Source organism: Apteryx mantelli, chromosome 3 (assembly GCF_036417845.1).
Source record: "Apteryx mantelli isolate bAptMan1 chromosome 3, bAptMan1.hap1, whole genome shotgun sequence".
Classification (NCBI taxonomy): Eukaryota; Metazoa; Chordata; class Aves; order Apterygiformes; family Apterygidae; genus Apteryx; species Apteryx mantelli.
The window spans coordinates 25,685,818-25,707,432 of NC_089980.1; the positions used below are offsets into that span (position 1 = coordinate 25,685,818).

General features: G+C 40.7%; 1 protein-coding gene across 1 annotated transcript in view; it reads left to right on the forward strand.

Moving 5' to 3' along the window:
- ALK (ALK receptor tyrosine kinase) overlaps window positions 1-21,615 on the forward strand; it is a 325,887-nt gene that overhangs the window by 236,038 nt on the left and 68,234 nt on the right. Inside the window, exons 6-8 of the mRNA XM_067292965.1 lie at window positions 8,148-8,279; window positions 16,188-16,316; window positions 17,836-17,936. Of these exons, the coding sequence (XP_067149066.1) occupies window positions 8,148-8,279; window positions 16,188-16,316; window positions 17,836-17,936 (362 nt within the window). The remainder of the gene's footprint in view (window positions 1-8,147; window positions 8,280-16,187; window positions 16,317-17,835; window positions 17,937-21,615) is intronic.

A 21,615-nucleotide genomic window follows, 5' to 3' on the forward strand; every position in this document is an offset into this window, starting at 1 on the left:
TGACAAGGCATACAAATGTATCTGTGTTTCCTGGTTTGGCAGCGCTAAAAGCGTATGACAGAGAGAATACTTAGATGCTACTCCTGCTGGGTTCAGGGAAAGGTTATATGGTTATCTGACCTCGGTGGAATCACTTCTTGATGAGCCAAGCAATCTTCTTCAGTCTCTCCTTTTTGTGACTTTTTTCTTGTATCTGGGCAACTTCTGTCCAACAGGTAGACTTTTGAATAGGAGTCAGAGTTAGTCTGGTTTGGGCACTTTACAATCTCATTTCGTTATTTAAAATTGGCTGGGTTTTGGCTGGCTCAGTTTTCTCATCTTTAAAATGTTATTAATGTTTTTCTTCATGTAGTGTTTTAAGAACCCGAAGTGTGTGTGTTGGGGGGGGGGGGAGGGAGGATGACACCTGCTACCTGGACTGGCAGTATTGGTTGTGCTTGGTATCTGAATGGGTAAAGATAAAACTTACTTTAATAATTGAAGGTGGATTTGAACCCAGACTTCTAAGAAGCAAAATGTGAAAAATTACACTTTTCCTAAAAACTTTGCTTATATGATTTCCCATAAAAGGCATGCATGAAGTCTGGAAGCACTGTTTTCATGTCCTGTCTCTAGAAACCCTGTTTTATTTCATATTCAGTTCCATATCTGATATTGAAAGTGGACCAGTGTTAATTCTGCTACTGTTAGCTATATATAAGCTTAGAGATATTAGCCGCTTTGTAATTCTGTTAGAGTCCCCCCCACGTGGCAAGCAGCATTCATCTTCCAGTGAGTGAGCAAACAGTCCAGCCAGCATTACCTGCATGCAAGACTGTGGGCTAATCAGACCGGTTCTCCAGTCCCAGTCACATCCGGAGAGGTCTGATAGGAATGGCTGAGCTACTGATAGAAGCTGGACCTTGGTATTCTCCCTTACCAAGGTTTTCATTTCAGAAAAATTCACAGAAATCACAGAAAAATTTTTTTCCAGTTGCTTGCTGTTAAAAATAGAATAGTTGCTGTTTTTAGGAGAATGAAAGCTTTTCTTTTTTCTTTTTTCTTTTTCTTTTTTTTTTTTTTTTAGTTCATGAAGATGCAGTGGTACCTTAGAGAAGAGGGAATCAAATAGGAAATGCACTCTGATTATTGAAACAAGAGCATCAAAAAGCAACCAAAATAAATGAGATTTGAGGATTTTTTTTTTTAATTACTCTAACCTATTATACTGTTCTAAGTGAGGATCTTCATATTTCTTGATGAAACCTTTACAATCTGGTATGCTAGATGTTTGGGAAAAAAAAAAGCCCATGACTATGTATACACAGTGTTTCATAGGCATTTGGGAATAAGTATTAATTTTCCTTCCCTTTTGGCTCCTCTCAATTTTGTAGGTGTCTCTGAGTAGGTAGGTACCATTGCATGCTAGAAAATCACAACACTTCTTTATAAAATTCTCCAGTGCTGCTGTTTGCTTGCTTACTATTAATTCTTGGACTTACTGTTGGAGTTGCTTACTGATTGCTGAGCAAAGCACAGGGAAAAAAAAATACGTATTTTACTGTGAGCCCTAACAAAAACAAAAAAGCAGCTAGTTTTTGTGCAAGATTAATAGGGAAAAACATTCTTATGTCATTTATTGTGCTCAGCAATTATTTGCTGTCTCAGGAGCAATGAAGATAAATATTAGACCCTCAGTCAACTTCCCTAATTGAAAAACAGGAAAGTGTGAAATATGGTTAATTTTCTGTATTCCACATTCTTATTTAATTATAGTTTTAAGGAAGCTTTTTGTTGCTGTGTATTCAGGAAAGCTACATCACTTGAACATTAAGGTTGGGGAGTCATTCAGTTAAAAGGTAGGAAATGTGCGTGTCCTTCTGTAACTAGACCCTGTCAAAAACATTTCTAAGAGAATACAGAGGACGTGGCTAATCTGAATGCTTTAAGGCCATATTAAAGTTCGTGCTACTGAAGTGTGGCAGTGAGCAAATGCCTGTTCCTTAGGTCTGTTAAGCAGTTTTATCCATTATAAGCACTCATACTAGCATAAGACAAGGCTAAAGGAGCAGGCATTTTAAAATTAGTGTATTAAGCATAATACCCTATTTTGAAACAGCAGGGTCAGCAGGGGGGTCAGCACATGGGAATTGAGCTGGGTGAGTTGTTGGTGAGTGAGTTCCCAAGCAGTAAGCTTCCATTTGAGTTTCCTGCCAGAAAATTCATCTTTGTCTGAATTGAAATGTTTTCAAATTTCTTGGTTTTATGACAATATATGGTTATATGTTATAACCTCTCAAGTCAGTATTTCCAAACCAGAATTGTTTTGAAACTTTTGGTCTGTGAGATATTTAGGCATTTTTATTTTATGCTGAAAAACATTTTGAAATGTTGAAATTTGCCATAAAATGAAAATACAGTTTTCTAACTGTATCTAAAGAGGAAGATTTCCAGCCTTAGAGTAGCTTTCTGTGGGAGTGGTGCCCCCTTAGCATGCAGAACAGGTGGTGCTCACTCAGTGAGAAGTTATTTAGTATTCTTGTACTGTCTTCATCCAATGTATGGCCCTGTTCATTTTATACTGTAAATTATTCAAACTGCTCTGAAGACAGAGTAAATAATTTCCTTACAGGTTTTCTGATGGCTCTGTTATCCTAACATCATAGTTCCTTACAAATGTTAATAAAATGAACTTCACAGGGCTGCTCTGATGAGTTTATTCCCATTTTACACATAGGAAGTGAAATATGAAGATTAAAGCCAATTTATATAACTGGAAAAATGGGCAAGCTTTCACGCATACAAACATGGGCTGTTTTTTCTGCCTTTATCGGTCAGTCTAATAAAAGAGATTGCCTCCTTTTACAAATATGGCTTCACTTGCCTCCTTAGGCAATGACAGCAACAGTAACGATGCTGTTACAAAGATTAAAGCCAGAAATTTTGAAATGTTGACTAATTTTGGCTGCCTGGTTTGAGGAACCTAGAGTCCAATCTTTTTTCAAAGCATTTTTTTGAGGACATTGTATTTTCCAAGCATATCTCTCATTGGTCTCATTTGCAGCTGTGATTGCTTGGTTTTTCTGCAGATCTGAATTCAGGTGTCCTGGGGTGGGTGCCTGGAAAAAGAGGGCAGCCTAGTGGCTGTGAAAACTTTGATTTATGGGATCTGCCTATATCACATTAGAGTTTAATGGCCATTTGCCAAGGCTTGCTTCATTTCCCGTAACCATGAACTTCCTTTCTCCTCTTCCACTTTCCTTCCTCCTTTATTTCGCACTTTCCAACTTCTGTAATGGTGGAGACAGGGGTTATTACTGACCCATTATCAGTAGAAAATTGACTTTGTCCTGGGATATGACCATCCTCAGCACCAAGCAAGCCATCAGCCTTCAAACGTCTGCACTGCTATAAGGCTGGAGGGTGGGAGATGAAGAGTAAAGAAATGATACGCCCATCAGAAACAGAGAGTCACAGAAAAATCAATAATCACTCCCCCCGCCGCCGCCCAAGATCTCACCATCCTTTTATAACTAGGGCATAACTATGCCCTTAAGACAATAGCCTTTCTTTGTTTCACACAAGCTTTAAATCCCCAAGTACTCTCTTTTTAAATATCTCTGAGTCAGGGCCTTGAACTCAGGCGGGAAGAGGAGCAAATGAAGCTAAGTTAGTGATGAATACTTATAGCAGACAAGCAACTTGAGTGAGGTTCAAAAATCCAGGATTTTTGTGGCATTCCATGGCCAGAGGGAAGAACATTAGACTGCAGCGCTAGCCTGTTAGAAAACATTTTTTAAAATATGTAGTTAAATAATAAGCAAATCTCTCTTTTTGGGTGGTAGCATGTGTGGTGAGCTAAGCAGAGTGGAGTTCCCTGCGTAAGCATTTTTTGAGATGGGCACACACACTTAATAAGGGCGGCCTTTCACCTCATACGGATACGGGGTCTCACCCAAAGAACCAGTGGAGCCGGGACTCCACTGCGTCAGACAGGGCTCCTTAGGAATAGCCCACAGAACAGCTGCTTGTCTGTGGAAAGGGCACTAGCATGTAAATTCACACCAGGCCCTTACGATTTCTGTTTGTCTTTTTGCAAAGTACAAATGACTTGGTTTTTCACAGCAGCTAAGTACTACCCTATTAGCCTCTGTTGTTATACTGTGCACCAGGTGGGGATGCTTTACCTGAGTGCTTTTGTCCCAAAAGCTTTTGGTAGCAGTGAAAATTATGGCCTGATAACTTCCATGTAACACTTGAAGGTATAATTATGCTTGTCTTGATTAATCCTGCATGATAATTAGCAGTGCAGAAAGTTTGCAAGATCAGGGATAGCTTTGTGAATGACTGTAAGAATTTCACTCTTCTCTGCATGGCCACATGCGATGGCAGTAAGTTGAAGGTTCCCATTTTGCAATGACCAGAGTCAAACAAATGTCACAGTCTCTTTGGCCACATTTCTCCGAGACAGATTCAACAGAACTTGCCAATACACTTTGATTTCTCTGCTGGTCAAGGAGGGAGGGAGGAGAGAAGAGGTAGCCCAACTCTGAGGAAAAACTATTGAGTAGTGAAATACTTCCCCCTTCGCCCCACAATCTAAGCAGTAAGCTGCTCATCCTGCATTAGGTTAAGCCTTGCAATTTTTGCCTTCCGTGCTGATCCTGCTGCACAGAAGGTCCAGAAGCATGGCCAGTCATGAGCCCAGGCAGTGTCCTTTGTATCCAGGGACTGGTACTGGATTTGAACATTGCCAAGGTTGGACTGTGTTCAGAAGCAGGACCTGTGAGGACTAAGTCAGCACTTGTTCCCCAAGGGATTAGAGTTTTTTCTCCTTTCAATTCAGAGCTCAAAATGCCTTTTGTTTAATGTTGCTGTTTAAATAATGATTTATAAGACTCCAAGCCAGCCATCCTACAGCTTAATGACTAGTATAATTTATGGATGCCACTGGCTAAGTAAACACTGCTGTAAATATAAAGGATGTCTCCCACAAATTTTACTTTGATACTTATTTGATACCATTAATTTTCCTTCCCTTACACATCTTTTGTGTGCAAGTCAAGACCACTTGACGCAGCAGTCAAGGTCATTCTTGCTCACCTGGCCAGGAATGATTGAGGCTGTAAAATGAAAAGTCAGTTCAAATGTCTGTTTTCATTATAAAATATTTTAATTAAAAATTAAACTTCTTTGAGCTTGGATACAAATATCTGCATCAAATGGCCCAGCAAAAGGGTCATTGGTATTTGGGCTTTTTTTGGTTACCTATTTATCTTCCTAGTTAATCTTCTCCTTTATCCAATTTGTTTTGCCTTTGTGCATATACTGAGCATGCAAACAGAAGACAGGAATAAATCATGCACAGCCACAGAACCCAGCCTCTCCCTCAGCTGCAGCTTTGCTATTTGTGTTCTCTAACCTATACAAGGAGCATTTATATGTGTGTCTAATGCAAATCTGAAGTAATTCAAGCCCCGTCTCCACGGAGATAAATGAGCAGGCAAATGTGCTGTGTTGTTTTGGAGGAAAAGCTTCTGGAATTGCTTGATGTCTGGTTGCAACTGATGACTTTTAAATACCACAATCAATCGCCTTCAGGAGATTTGTGGTTTTGGTCTACAGCAGACACTCGGGAAGACAGTGGGGCTCTTTGAATGCCTTGGTTACATTAAAAATAGTGTCTGTGAAGTCATGTGCTTGGAAAGCTGAGTGCCTTTACAAAGTTATAGTATTTGGAGTTACAGTGTTTGGAGTAAACAGAACAACTGCATATCCTACAACAACCCCTCCTCTGATTCTCTGCATATGATCTTGAAATACAGCAGCTGCTGGGATAAAACACAGACATTGCCGAAAACATTGCAAAGAAGCTGTATGGGACATGAGAGCTGGAAATGAACATGGGAGTTTCTGCAAAACTCTCTTTGGGGGAAATTCAGAAAGGCAAAACACTTCTGAATTTAACTGGGGCTTTAACATTTTAAAGAATGTCACGATGTCATTAGCCTTATGGAAGTGCTCTGGGCCTTGTTTCTTTTCTGTTCATTAGGTGGTACTTGCAGCAACACAGTGCTGCAAGGGTTCATTGCTTACACCTGGGAGGAGAGAGTATCACCTACTGAGTTACCGGGATTGTTTCTCTTGGCATCCTGGCTTTTCCTCGAGGCACCCGCCCACACCCTGCCAGGAGCTGTGGCTGGCTTGTGACATATGAAGAACTTTGATTCTGGCAGGGGAAAGGCTCTAAGCTGCATCTCCAAGGGTGCATATTCTGCAAGGAATGCTGCAAGGGCAAGGAGGAAGTCTTCTCACTGCCTTAAGCCCTTACTGAGAAGCCTGCAAAAGTTGCCAGCAACCAGCTCTGAGTTACTTGGTCTATTTTTTTTTCTTCACGGTTCCCCTCTGTTGTGAGGCCTTGACCCTGACTGAAATACAAGGGCACTGTGCAGCCTGCATGCTGCAAGCCACAATTGCTCTAAGGCAATCAAAAAATATGAGCTGACAATAACAAGGGCACCCTTTTCAGGAGCTGGGGTCCTTTATTAAGAAGGTTTGGCATGTATTGCCCCCACTCCTGAATTGATTTGTGCCATAAAATAAGCTTGAAAAGAAATAGTGGTTGTTTTCCTACATGCTTCATTAATTTTTAGTTTTGGCAGGCAATATAAATGAAAGTATTAAGCACACATCTAATTGAATCACCAGTGATTCCCAACTCCCTGTAGTACCAGAGAACATGATGTAACTGCACTGTTTAGCAAGCACGGATGAGTTAGGCAAACAATGGCTCATTCTGCCCAGAGGCTTTGGTTTAATCTTTAGTACTTACCCATTTAATATGAGACAGGGTAGGAGCTGTTGCAGTGAGAAATTCACAGCACAGATATATTTGTACTTCTAGACCTGCCTTCTAGGAGTAGTGAGCTGGAAGCACATTGTGCAGAGAGTCAGGAAAGTTTTGGTGCCTTGTATCCACACTCATATTTTTTGTGGAAGGGACTCTTGCACTGTTCAGGCTTGGTCCCCTCCATACATATTGGCTGTAGGATGTTCCTGAAGTAATTCTTGACTTCTTCAGGTAGCTGATCTAGAGCATATATCTTTTAAAAAAAAAAAAGAAGAAGAAGAAGAAGAAGAAGTCGGTTCTTGTCCTAAGTGTTTTGCTTAGCCAGAATCAAAGGACTCGGGTTCAGAGAAGTCCTGTGGTAAGGAAAATTATACCCATCAGGCTGGATGATCTCTGACTTCTCAGCTGTCAAGGGAACCAAGTGCCTCTAGAAAAGGACAATACTAAGAGATAAGTACTCAGGGTCATTTCTCAATGGATGATACTGGCTTCTAATCTTACATTCAGTGATCCCGTTTTACAAGAGCTAGCTCCTTTCCACATTTCTAACTTTTTTTGCTTCTTGGCACAGGTAAAATGATCTAGTGATTTTAGTATCACAGTAGATTCAGATTGCTGTGGGACCCCTGACTGGTTGCCTCATGGGGAGGGGAGTGCAGGATGCAGGAGTGGGAGTGGATGGAGAAGAAAATTAAAGCTGCAAACAGAAATCGGATTATTTTCTCTCTTGCAGAGGTATGATGATATGATACATTCAAGTCATAGGTAATGCAGGTTGACAGGAGGGTATGGAGAAAGCTTATGTGATTCCCTAGCCATGTAGCCGTGTTATTTCAGAGCTAGAGAGAAAGGGTATCAGTCTTCAGGACTGGCAATCTAGCAGTAAATTCACACACAATTAAAAATCTGACATGCGTATTGTGGTGTTCTTCAGAAGTAAAGCAGAGCAGGATGTAGGATTTCAACCCTCTTTTCACAGGTCAGAGCTGCCCTCCAAGTTAAAACACCAGAAATGCCTGGGGAACTGAAGTTCTCTAATATGTGGACTACTAGGTATTTGGCAAGATCCAACAGGTCAAAAAACATTTTAAAAATTGCTTTATCAAGATTTCAAAGATTGGAAATGGCAGAACGGTTGATTTTATGTTACAATTATATATCTTGCTGCAATAATTACATACTTTCAGAGACCTGGATTGAGGGCCGGGATGCTTCAAAGGGTATTCTCCCCTTTGGTGTCTTCCAGGATACTACGACCTATCACTGGGAGGAGGGCAGTTCAGTGATTTGAAATGGTTTTTGCTTTGTTTTTCTCTAGGATCTGCTTCTGGCTCAAAAATGGCTCTGGAGGGTTCTTTCAGCTGCTGGAATGGAACAGCGATCCGACTGGGGCAGGCGTGTAACTTCATCAGGGACTGTGCCAAGGGAGAAGATGAGGGAGATATGTGCAGTGAGTAAAACCAAACCCCCAGCCTACATCCTTCCTTTTCCTTCTGGGAGGTGGAAGCTGAGTTGCTGTTTCCGAAAGCATAGATTGCTTTGAATTTTAATGCCTGAAAGTTCAATACTAATGAACTAATTCAATACTATCAAAAAAACAGTACCCTGCAGAACACAAATTTTTTCTGGATGTCTGCCTAGAAATGACCACTCAGTATGTTCCTGTACTGGCCTGCATTAATGCTGCAACAGATTCTCAAGTTGCTCTCGCTGCTTCACCTCTCTCTAAGTCCTGATCAAAAATACAAAGGAAATATAGCTTAAATAGCTAGATGCCTTAAGAATTATGAAATGTGTGCTTTGTACACATTTCATGTACACATGCTTTCCATCAAAATGTATCACAATATCTGGCAGAAGGAGGAGGAAGGAGAAGACTTCTAAGATATGAAAAATAAGTAGTCAGGAACTTGTCTTTCCTCAGTCCCAGCCCTGTACTTTAACCAACTCCAGCTCCTGGATCTTTGTAATTTCTCTTGTTCTCCGTCCTTCCTTTGGCAGTCAGCAGTCACATAAGATACATCAGAAGATAGACAGTGACTTGAGTTTTTCAAAATCTTTCTCTGAATATTTCTTTGTGTTGTTTAACTTAGATAATTTAGGACTTTCCTCTAACAGTCCTGAAGATGATGTCTCTATGCCTTTACGTGTTCTACCTGTAGCATGTTCACCACTGTCAGTCTACTGATAGTGAGGGGTGCTGCATTGTCAGCCCTGTGGTTACCCATATGGCAAGTATATTATGGAAAATAATCTTTGAGAGTTCATTGATTTGGTATGCAAAAAATGTGCTCCTTGACCAAAATGCCTGTACTGGCAAAAGCCACTGGAATAGAAGAGGCAGTTAGTCTCAGGTTAGCTTTCAAATGAGGCACCTAGAGCAGGGGTGAATCTGGGTTCAGTAATTCATACAAGTTGTGTTGATCTGGGTGACATCCAGACTAAAAGAGCTTTACTGTTTCTAACATAAACTTAACATGGAAGTAACAAACAACTTCTAGGAAATTGCACCCTTGATTTCTTTGATGCTAACAAAGAAGTAATAGGTTTTGTTTGTGTGGAGAGCAGTGGTTTGACCTGGGACCATCTGGTAAACTAATTAAACCCTAGAAATGTTATGTCTGTACATCGTGTCAGAAATTGTTACAATTTGAAATTATATGCGTTAATGACACCTGCTCAGTGCACATTATATTCACTTTCACACCACCAACATCATCACTGCTGACTTGCAGCTGTTTAGAACCAGTAATGTTTCATATTACTAGTATCAAAACATCCTTTTGCATAAGAACTTTCAAACGAGGCATTAAAAACTTTTAATGGAATTTTTATTGTGTTCTACATTTTAATTAAAAAACTTAGTGAATTACAATAAATAGTAGATTGAATGTATTTTCATTTCATTGCTAGCACTGAGGCATATTATTTACCCAGTCTATAAAATGGATCAACTGTATGTCTGGATATATTGCTGTGTCTATCTGCTATATGTGGCTCTACATTGTGAGGGTAACCCTGTCTATACCAGTGGGAGCAGTAGCGCACACAAGATGGAGATGTACCAATCATGGTTGCAACCTAAACGCTACCGTAGGGTAGAGCAGGCCTAGAGGAACATGCTTACCTAGTATTTTCAAATATTGGATGCACCTCTGTCTGGTGTTCTTCAGTGTTCGGTATCAGGATGTGGGGTCTCCTTGTGCCCCTAGCTGCCCGACTGTGTCCCACAGTGAGCCAGTTGGTAAAGTGACCAGTCCCTCTCTCACATACCCTATACGCAGGGTTGGTTTGGTTGTTTTCTCCCTCTACACGCAGCATTGCTCTGTAGCTATTTGTCTACAGCAGCATAGCAACTATAGTCGTGTCAGCAAAGAATTTACTGAAAATGCAGAGAACATAAAAATCAGAACAAAGTTAACTGACTCTCTGTTTAGCAGAGCGTCTCTCCCCGGCCTTGAGAAAAAGATCATGTGGCTAATTTTCAGCTACAGGTGCTTGGAATGAGAGTTCTTAATTGCAACCAAAAGACACCATCTTCCATTCCAAGTAACAAGCAGCATCGGCTTGCTTTAGCTTCTAAGAGCTTGGGTTGTTGCTGTATCTGCTAGCAATAACTTAGGAACCTGTTCAGTTCTATGGCTGAATTCTCTGCTTTTGCTTTTATAGTGTGCTGAATATTGTTGGCATAAGATTTCTTTCACAAAACAAAAACTGATCTAATGTTTCAGATGTTGGTTACATCTGCATGTCAGCCCAACACAAAACATATGTCATCTTTCAGCATTTCAGCTGTCATTTTAGTCCTGAGCAACACAGATGTTTTCATCGTTTTTTTGCAAGCGTCACAAAAAGTGGTTCAGAAATATGAAGCAGGGTAAGGGCTTTCCCAAGTGCTTCTACTGCTTACACAAAAGAGCTGTCAGAAAAGATGTAGCCATGCTTGAAACTGAGGGGAGATCTCTTAAAACTATCATTAACTAAAGGCTTCTATCTTTGAGCTTAAAGAAAATGTTTTTTTCCTTTCAAATGTCTTTTAGCTGTGCGGGTACAGATTGTGTGTGTGTGCGTGTGTGTGTGTGTCTTCTTTTCATTTGATTTTTGTTCCTTTCTTAGCTGAGAAAACCTCTGTAAAGCCTGCTGTTTGTTAACATCCCTTTACTTATTAATGGCCAATGCAGCATCACGGTGCTTGTTCTGCCTGCAACCACTTAGTCTTTGTAGAGAGTGTAAAATCAGAGAGGGGTGACCCCTGGAGAAGAGAATGTTGCTGTAAGTCATAATCAAATACTCTTTGCAGGAGCAGAAGACGGCTTCAAAGAGGCAGGTGTGGAATTAGATGCCAAACCATGTTGATTTGGGATCAGATGTACAGATTTAACAGACTAGTAGAAGAGCAGCACTGGAAATTACTTTGCAGAAGTATACTTTGGAGACATACATTAAGACTTCAGATAGTGCTCTTCCTATGTCTTGGCTAGTAAATTCATGCTTATGAATCATAACTTACTGCAAAAAAATAATATCTTTCCTCCTGATGTAGTAGAGAGAATCACGTATGTCAGGTATCTGCTATGCTACAAGACAGAGATGAAAAGTCAAATTCTCTACTAAGACAGACAGAGCTCTGCATTGCAAAAGAGGAGAATTTGTTTCAGTAGTTTTGTACATCTCTTTTTAGGGAGCAGGATGTTGGGTTTTGGTTCAGGAATCTTTTGTTTCAATGCAGCAAGTCTAGGCAAACAAAAAGTTTTCCTGGAAAAAAAAAAAGGGTAAATGGTGTGAAGCATGTAGGAAAGCCGTGAATATATTCAAATTTAAAATAGAATGGAGGTGCTGATAGTATATTTATTACCTAGAGACCAGCGCTTAGAGGATTCACCCAGGACAGGGCAGACCCAGGACTGAATCCTTCTGCATAAGTGTATTTGAACCCATATCTGTTATTTCCACAGAGAGTTTCCAAGACTGTGGTATGGAATATGCGGTGGGAAGAAATAGTGTTGCTCAGCCTCTCCTGGGGCTGCTGTTCCACCTTGTACAAATGTTACCTGGAATAGGGATTGAAACTAATGTGCTCCATCTTTCAGATAAGTTCCTTAACCACTGGGTTATAGAGTAATTTTCACTCTTTGCCTCATTGAATGTTTAAGAATGTTAAACGAAATGGAGTTGCATTACCAGGTGAGAGAAGGAAGACTAATATCTGGTAGATCATGATATGAGTGATTCAAGCTGTTTTGTGTGGCTGGAGAAGTGCATACACTCATCAGTCAAAAGACAGATGGCAGCCAGAATAGAAAGCTATAAAGTTTGAATTTGTGATAACATGAACAAGTGACAAAAAAAGCATGGATAATTAATTCTACAGGGGCCAGTTTACTTTCCAGGCAAAAATGCATTAGAAAACCAGTGGATTCATTTATGTCCTAGTGATAGATACAGCCCAGCAGAATCTCTCTGCAAGCAAAATGATGTAGTAGTGACCTGTTGCCTTGCAGTACTCTTGTAAGGTTCCTGTCTTGCATACAGTAATCCTTTTGCTTCTTTCTTGATCAAAAGCTCTACCTCTAGCAACAAATTCTAACCTCTGGCAGTTTGGATCTCAACACTATCTGGCATTAAAGGAGAACCCTTTCTTTGCTTAGCTGAAATGTATTTTTCTTCTTATACTCTGTTTCTGATAGAATCTGGCAGACCAAGCTTGGTAGTATAGTGGTAACCACTCAAAACAAACTTTCATTTAAGGTTCATAAGCTGCTTTAAACTACTTGAGTAGATGATCTTTTTGTCTTCTGAGATTTTCTCCTACATTTATTAAAAGTTCATAGATTTTAAAAACCAAAATAGCCTTTTATGCATATGTCTTTTATATTATGAGCCTGGAATTTCACCCCAAACTTTAAACTGTAATATCTGGTTGATTCAAATCAAGTTTTGTTTCAAGAGCCAAGTGATAAGAGAACCTGCTCCATCCTCTTCATAAATTATTCCAACTGCTGATTTTTCATGCTATTAAAGGATGGAAAATTTGAGTTAAAGCTAGAGATCCCTGAATTTAATTACCTTTCAAGCAAAATCTAAATCATTCTGAAGGCTTGAAAATATTTGGTTAAGAACAAGTTTAACACCCCTACAGCTTCTGTCGACTTCATCACTCAAATAAAAGCAGAGACTTTTACTTCCTCACAGTACTCCAGTCTCTTTGGATTACCCTATCCTCTGTCCTGTGTTCACAAGCTGCATCTTGATCTCACTAAGATCTAAACCTTTTGAGATTTCTGTCACTAATGATAAGCAACATGACAAGTTTCAATAGTCATAACTTCTGCCCTCTCATTGACATGATTTTCCAACAAAGTCAGGGGATCTTTCCCTCATCAGTGCAGTGTCTAGCACCATGGCTAGTCTTTACTATGCTAATGTGAGATTGAAGTATAAACTTTGAGATGTACTCTTTGACAGAGAACTACTAGTCAGAGTTTTCTATGGAGTAGCAATAAATGGAATCATAAGTGTTTTATGTATACAAAGTACAAAAAAGCAGAAGAGAAAAATATGTCCAGTGTACAGGACATCTGAAAATTCATAAGAGATTAATTTGTAGAGGAGGAATGAAATTTACTGAGAAAGTAATAGCTTCTTTTTTATGTCCTTACTTGTTCTTCTACAGTGAGCTTTTTCTGGCCTCCAGGCAGGGTTTGCTACTTAGATGACTCCTCCTGCTGCTCTAACTTGTTTACATCATCCTAGATAGCGTATGGCCATGAAATGAATTCAGTTAGACACCAAGCCAAGCTGTTTCAGTAGGAATTCAGGACACATTATAATTTGTCATATTCTTCAGCTCCCAGCCTTGGGCTGCACAATAAAATACAATCGAGTTCTGTAGAGGGGTAAAACACAGGGAAGCATCTGTCTGCTTAACAGTTCCACATTTAAAGACTGGGCTGAATGAATTTGGAGATTTTTAAAAGGAAAAACTTGAAAAAGCCTTTAACTTGAGTACAGGTTTTGATCTTTTCATAACAGATTTGGATGGAATGGCAAAACAATGAAACATGGTTCTCATCTCCGTGTCGGGTTCCAGGTTCAAATATGGCCCTACTAAAAAGCCACAGACACAAGATTTGTTTCAGTAGCCTCTGTGAAATGAGTTGTGATTCAGGTTCCTAGAAAATCAGATGTTCCTGATCTAGACACTGTAGATGTGGTGCTCCCCAGTTGTTTTCTCAGGATAGACCAAGGCGTAGATGAATGAACTATTGACAATGAGTTGCCTTTTGAGGTGTATAAATCAGAGCTGAGGCACTGCGAGCAGGTATGTAATTGATCTGCAATTTCAGTCAGTGAGTTCTGATGGTATTTAAACATTTTGAATGATCCAGTGTTTGGACACTGGTGCCTCAGCATCTGGTGCCTACTTTACAGATAAAAAGCTTCAGAGAAAAAAATTCCTTTTTTAGTCATGAGAAGATCTGAGTTCAGAAGCCTGCTCCTCTCATAGAGTATCTAATGAAATTGCCAGTATCATCTGAACAGAACATTCTCTTCCTTTAGGAGTTTGTAATCTGTCCTACTTTTTGTAAGTCAAGAAATTTTTACTGACTTCGACAAGCAGTTGAAAGGAAAAACTAGCTTCCTGGGTATGTGGCTTTATGATGTGTTTGCAGTTTTGAAATTCACTTGAAATTTGCTTTTGTCTTGCAGTTTTAAACAGATTTCTTCTCTCATTTTCTTTTCTTGAAAAATAACAATGAAGATGAAATTTTTTTTGTGCATTTTGGGGGAACAGAGAGGGAGAAAAATATAGGCTAACTGGTTGTTAGCACAGATTTGAGTACATAGTGGTATAAAAACTGTGAGAATTCAGGAATATCATCATCCATTTTACAGCTGCATCTGGTCATCACAGCAGTTTTTTCAGTGTATCTAGAGAAAGACCCCCTTATTGTGCCAGCATGTTCAGGGGATTTTTACAGCTAGGCCTAAGGACTGGTTAGTCTGTATAGTGGAGTAAAATGATTGGTTACTCTTCTTTACTTCTTTTCTGGCATCTTTAATCCATAATGCATCTCTGTATCAAAAGGGCACCTTCTTCTTGCAGGATAACTTCATGCTCTACCTTTCTTCTCATAAAACCCAGATTGTACCCTTTTTAGTACTGGGAAGCCCACTGGTGCCTGGCAGAATTGTCAACTGCAGCCTGAGTGCAGAATCTTTATTAAGAATCATTAGTGAGAGTGGCTGTGAAAGTCACTTTATAGAGGTAGGAATTCTGCGTGGCATTTTACAAGGTCCGTTTTCTCCTGAGGTTACTTAAGAAGTACAGAATCTGGCTTCATGTTGAAGAAGAAAAGTGCAAAGGTAGAACCAGACAATGGTGGAAAGTAGGGAGGCAGTGAGGGGTTTTTTTAAGGATGATGGGAGAAAGGATTTCAGGAGTTTTAAAGGAGATGGGTGATTTGGGGCAGGATAGAGAGTGTTCATTTATGAGGCAGTGTAAGTGTATGGCTCAGGTCAAAAGGAGCAGTGCTTTGCACTTTTTGTAAGAAGAACTTGCAATGTAGACATAGAATGGGATGAAGAAGGTATGAAATTACCTGCTGCTTTGAATGGGATGGCTATCACTTTAAAGTTGGTTCATTTAAAGGCAAAAAGCTAATATTATCTTTATTATTGGAGCTAGAAGTTTGCCTGAAATCCCAAGCCAGTGACAGAATGAGTGGGCTTCAAAACCTGAAGGCATGGCTTAAAATAAACTGTTCTCTTTTCATCCATTCATCTCACCAAACATATATAGGGAGATGTGGGCTGTTCCACAGGTGCAGAAACTGAAGCACAAAAGGATTCAGTGCTTAACCTGAGATCCCAGCGGAGGCGGTGTTCACAGAGGGAAGAGATCACAGTGCTGAGCTGGACTGACTAGAGACCTAGACTACGATGGAGGGGAAACATATTAGGAACTTATCGCTATCCAAGATTTCCCTCCATGGGGCTACAGAATCAGTGGTTAGGAAAGCAATCTCCAAATTGTAACCCTGAGTGGATTTATGTTTTTTAAAATTGTAGAGGCCAGGTATTTAGGAGACCCTGTAGGGTACACTGAGATGTGTCCTCCTATTCTGAGGGCAGTCATGTAGTCACAGTCTGGGAGTCGGTCCCCCACCACCACCCTCCCCACAGTCAGGTGTGTGCATGACTACAGGAAAGGGCTGTGCGGGGTAGCTGTGGAAATGCTGGCATGTCCTGAGTAGCCCTGTCAGAATAACCGTTGCAGCTTCTCCATGTGCCCAGGAGTCTCTTCCTCAGCTCATCTGTGTTGTTCTGTGTGTGTGTGCGACTCTCCCTCTTGCAGAAAAACTTCCTTCTGGCTTTTACTGTTCGTTTGAAGAAGGAGACTGTGGCTGGATGCAAGTCTCTGCATCCCATGCTTCTCCATGGCAGATTGGAAGCCCGGAGTACAACCGTTTTCCTTCACTAGAAGGTATGTGAGAGTAACTAGCAGGTGTGAAGAATGAACAGCAGAGAGCAAAAAGGGTATGCAAAGGGTGGGGAGAGGAGGTGAAACATATGGCACGTTTTCCTGTGTCGTTATATATTCAGCCTTCAGTGAAGCAAAAGCCATCTTTCTACTGTAAGTGCTTTGAGCAAAAGACTGTCAGATTTGCTGCTCACCCTCTGTCTGGAGGGTAGAGATTGGTATCTCAGGTTTCCAAGACTGACTCTAGATATTAGTCTTGACCCTTTCTAAACAGTTTTCCATCAAGTATTCATCCTTCTGCCCTTCCACCTGATTATTGTGCTTTTTTCTTTCTGATTTTCCCGTTTACTTTCTCCATTTCTCTAATCTGCTGTTTTTTTACCCTCTCACTTACTTCCTAATTTTCCTTTGCTTTTCTGCATTGTCCCTTGAGTTCCACTTCTATATATAATTATTCTGTACTTTCTTCCCCTACCCAAATCCCAGGAGTTCATTTGTAATCCTTCTCTTACAAACTTTTGAAGGTTTGTACCTTGGGCATTGAACTACTGCTGGTTGAATTTTGGCAAATGGGATACCTGCCAGCATAAGCTTTTTCCTAATGCAATAATATAAATCATAGGAGGCATTTATTGCTTGGGCACAGAGCAGCTAAAGGGATACAGTAATAACAGCAGAGTTGATGTGTATAATCGCAACATTGCTTTACAGTAAAGTTAGATACAGAGTTAAACATGAAGAGTAAGGTTGTCTACTTTTGTGCGCACTGGTATAGACTTCAGTGTAGCTGTTCTGATTCATGCCAGCTGGTGACTCAGCCCACAATATTGCAGAACACAAAGAAACTGAAGCATAGGTAAGCAAGAAGGAAAGAGCTAGGAAGAGGGCACTATGGGGAGCTGGTAATAAATTGCTGCTGACTTAGGATTTATCTATCTCGTAGAGGTGATTTTTAACATAAGTCCAAATATCTAGGCTCTGCATAGCAGTACCCACCTAAGCAGGAAACTTAGAGCTGAAATAGTGAAAATACATACTTTTCCTTCCAGCACTGCCGATGAAAAATACTAGTGTTACTAGTGCCCTTATTCCTCTTGGTACGACAAATGATTAAAGGAGCAAAGGGGCCTCCAGCTGCATTAATATTACTCTGACAGTATTTTGTCATGGTTTTGTTTTGGTTTGGGGGTTTTTGGGGCCAAGATAAAGATTCTCTTCCAAGTTACTTTTTGTTTATAGATTATTCATTTTGTTACGCACCCTGCAAGGAAGATGAATCCCAAGTCATGGATGAACAGAAGATAGCTGTAGAAGGAAGGTAGCCAGACCATTTAAATATATTTCCTGAGTATGTCCCTTAGGTTTGTGAAGCTCTTTCCCTAATAAATTGAAAATGCCTTGTGCCATCTGTCGTCCTCCTGTAATAAGGGCCTAACACAGGTTCTGGGGAGCTTTCCACAAACCCTGAACCCAGAGGTGCATGCTGCTGTTTGACTTTCTCCTTGCTCTGTCTTTCATCCAGGTTGTGCACTCCTCCTGAACACCAGCAAAGCACCAACAGCAGAAAACAATGTAATGACCAGCCCTTCATTTCCAGCTCCACTGAGAAACTCCCCCTGTGAGGCAAGTCCTAGTGTTTTCTTCTCTACTTTACAAAGCTTTTTTGTGAGTGTCTGACTGGTTTTCAAATAAAAGCACTAAATCAGCAGCAAAGAATCCACATTCTCTGATGGCTCATGTATAAACTACATGTATTTAATGCCCCCATGTACAGGGGTAATATATGGATGTCTGCTTGAAATGCCACAAAGTGAACTCTGAAAAGCGTGACATGTCTTGTCCTCACTGTATGGCCTCACATGATGTATTAATTACATAATTATAATGTGCTAATGGTAGGACAGCTGGCATTACATAAATGCAAAGAGGAGGAAGCTTACTGCAATGAACAGATATTGTACTTGCAAAATCCAAGAAAGAATAGGCTTAAGGGCTGCCTCTGGGCCACTCAGAAAATACAGTGTGAGCTTTCTTCTGCACAGCCAGGATTCAGGCTAGCAGGTTTTCATCATGCTACACCTGAAACCAGCCAATCCTTGTGTAGGCCTTGCTCATAAGAGTGCGGAAGTTAGCAGCAGCAGACAAATTCATATAGAATGGAACCAGTTTCTCATTCAAGCAGAAAGGCTATTGAGATTCATGGGACATCAACTTAAGCAAGTATAGCAAGGCTTGCCAGGCAACCTTGCAGAAGTGGTTGTTGTTTCTAAGTAAGTTGTATTTAACACTTAAATTGCAGCATACAGAAAGGTGCATTGTTTGCATCATGTTTACTCTAGTCTGTATCGTCACAGATTGTATTATCACTGGTAGGATTTACAGACTTACAGTTTTGAACCATGGCTAGTGACTTAGAGCATTTCACATCTTGAACAATCACCCTGAAATATCACACAAAGTCCTGGATCATAGAGCAGCGTGGTTTGGAAAAATTGATCCTAACGAAGCACAGGTTGTTTTTCATTGGTTGAGCACTGACATTATACTGAACAGACAAAAGAGTCAGGCCCTCTGCTCCACTGATCTTAAAATGCAGAAAGGGAAAGGAGTACACCAGAAAGTCCTCAAGAATTAAAATACTTAGAAGAAGAGTGTGTTTCTTTGGCTTAAAGTTTTGTTTGGTTTACTTCTGGAGGGTATCTCACTTCATACAGTGAAATACACCTTTTTAGTTTTGATATAGTCATGTCCTCCTTCCTTAGGAAATACATTCTACCTTGTTTTTCCTCCCTTCTGTGACAAAGGCATATGCAGGATCTGAATATTTTAAGACCTTGTTCTGCCATGGACCAGCAAGAGTGAGTGTTTTTCATAATCCACCTGACACAGGAAGCAGGGTGAATGATTTTTCAGTATGTGTATATATTTTTTTTCTTGTGTGTACAACAGTGCACATAATTAAACTTGCTGTCAGGGGAGAAGCTGCCATGTATTTCATCTCCTCACATGCCGTCCCACCTCTGTCACTCCCCTTGGCACTTAAAAGGCATCCAGACTCATCCAGCATTGCAGCTGTCCGTAATAAAGAGTGAAGGAGTTTGGCAAGGGTTTTTTTCTCTTGCCTTTTCATATAGTGTAAAAGCTTCTCTTCTCAATGAGCCCCTGGTGGCTTCAAATTCTATTTTACTGGAACAATCTGTTTGTGAGCAGAATAATTTAATTCCACTTTTCAGAACAACACAAGAGGAGAAAGGAGATTTCCCCACACACACGCTTTTTCTTCCAGTAGGTACCAACAAACTTCCTCATAGTGGAATTATAGTTAGAAAAATGGTTGTGAAAATAACACAGTGCTGTCCTGTATTTATTTACCCTCAATCACTTCCTGATCAAACTGGCTGAAGTTCAGGCACTAAAAGATGAGTTTTCTTTTACCTGTCACTGCTGACAGCTCCACCTGATATGTCATAACCAGGATGGATTCTTGGGCACCTGAAATCCCACTGACAAAACTTGCTCATGATTCATGAAGCCAAAGGATCTCAGAAAGTGCATGATGTTTAGACCCATTTATTCTTCCACAGTTTGAGCAAACCATAAACTTGCCCTCCTGTATTTGATCCAGCTCACACATTCCTTTAGATGTCTGCTTGCTCTGTTTGCACATTCACTTCTGTAGGGGTTAGTTCTGACAGCTCATTTCAGTACCCCAGGTAGATTGGTTTCAGATTCATATCCTGCACCAATGTATTGATGATTAGGTTTAGCTTGGAGACTGTCCTGAGGCCTATCATTCAATATCCCTTCTCCCCCTTGCATCCTGTGTGTACCCCAGTATCGGCATGCCCAGAGAAAGGAAGCTCAGCAGAACTCCTAGGGATGAGACTGAGTGTGCCGCCCCTGGCTACACAGCTCACTCACCTCCTTTGGGTGAGTGGAGCTTATGTGTACTGCATATCTGACTGTGTCAAAATCTGGTCACATGCTATAAATCCTGAGAGCAACAAGGAGGTGAGCAACCATCCGCAGTTTGCTGATCTCGACTTCCTTCTTTTCTCTACCTGCTACATAGAAGCTCTGGGAGCCCTGCTGGGCCCAGCATTTATTGAAGCTACTGTTTTTTCCCTAATCCCTTGATTTGCTCCTTTTTTATCTGATCATGTTAGACCATTACACCCACCATAGCAAATGCTCACATCCTGCTTCTTGAAGTGTAGACGGAGCAATTACTTCAACCTCAGAATGAGAAGCATGCACTGCTGCAGTGCTGTTTCACAGAGGCATCCTTGTTTACCAGGTGGTGTTTCTGTTTTCTGGCCAAAATGCACATGGAACCAGGACACAGTGCTGCAAAGGAAACAAGCAGTCCACAGTGGGTGCCAGCCACAAGGAGTTTGCTAACGCTCCAAGCTCATTTTTCTCCCTCAGCCCTGCTCTTTATTCTCCCACTGTAATAGTCAGACAGGTTACATAGGAAAATACTGCCTCTGAACAGTCAGAGAAAGTGACTGTTAACACCATGGAGACACTAGTGGCCCAGTCTCAATGCCTTCCCTGCTGAGGTTCTGGATGGCAGTTTGCAACAGTGCAGATGCAAGCATGTAGAGACCCCAGAGCCTGGATTATCTTTGGCGTATATATTGCTGTTAAGTGCAGGACAGGCATGATCCTGCATCTTTGTGCTGTACCATGATGTGCCCTCCCCAGCTTGCACTCCATCATCAGGAAGGTGCTGGGCCACTTGCAGGCTGTGCTCCACTAGCATTTCCTGTGCACTGTCGGAAGCTCCTTATTTGCTCATAAAGAGAATGATTAGTCTGACCTACTCTGTACTGTACCACATACATCAGAAGGGAACAGGGTAAAAATGCATGCGGGAGATATACTAATACATATGGCCTGTACTTTCCCACACATGTTTGGATTTGGCCCTAATATGCCCTGCACTTTGTATATAGCTTTATATTGCACTTTGCTCCTGTTTATTTTGAGCAGCTTTATATTTTCATTTTCTTTGTTCTGCAATATTTTTGGAAGGTCAGAGCTGTTAGTTTGTAATACTGCCCTTTGTTCTTGGTTCAGTTAGTTTTTCTCTTTCTTTTTGTTGTTTTATTAAAACTTGGCTAGAGTATCCTGGCTTTAAAGACTCTCTTTTGTTTGCAGTCCAGACAGTCTTTGCTTCTGTTTCATGTTGCACATTCAGTAGAGTCTTTTACCTGTTGACCCATTAGCTGTGTGCTTAATGCCCAATTTGTAAGGAAGAGGAAACTGCAGCACTTCTATGAAATATTGCTGGAGTGCC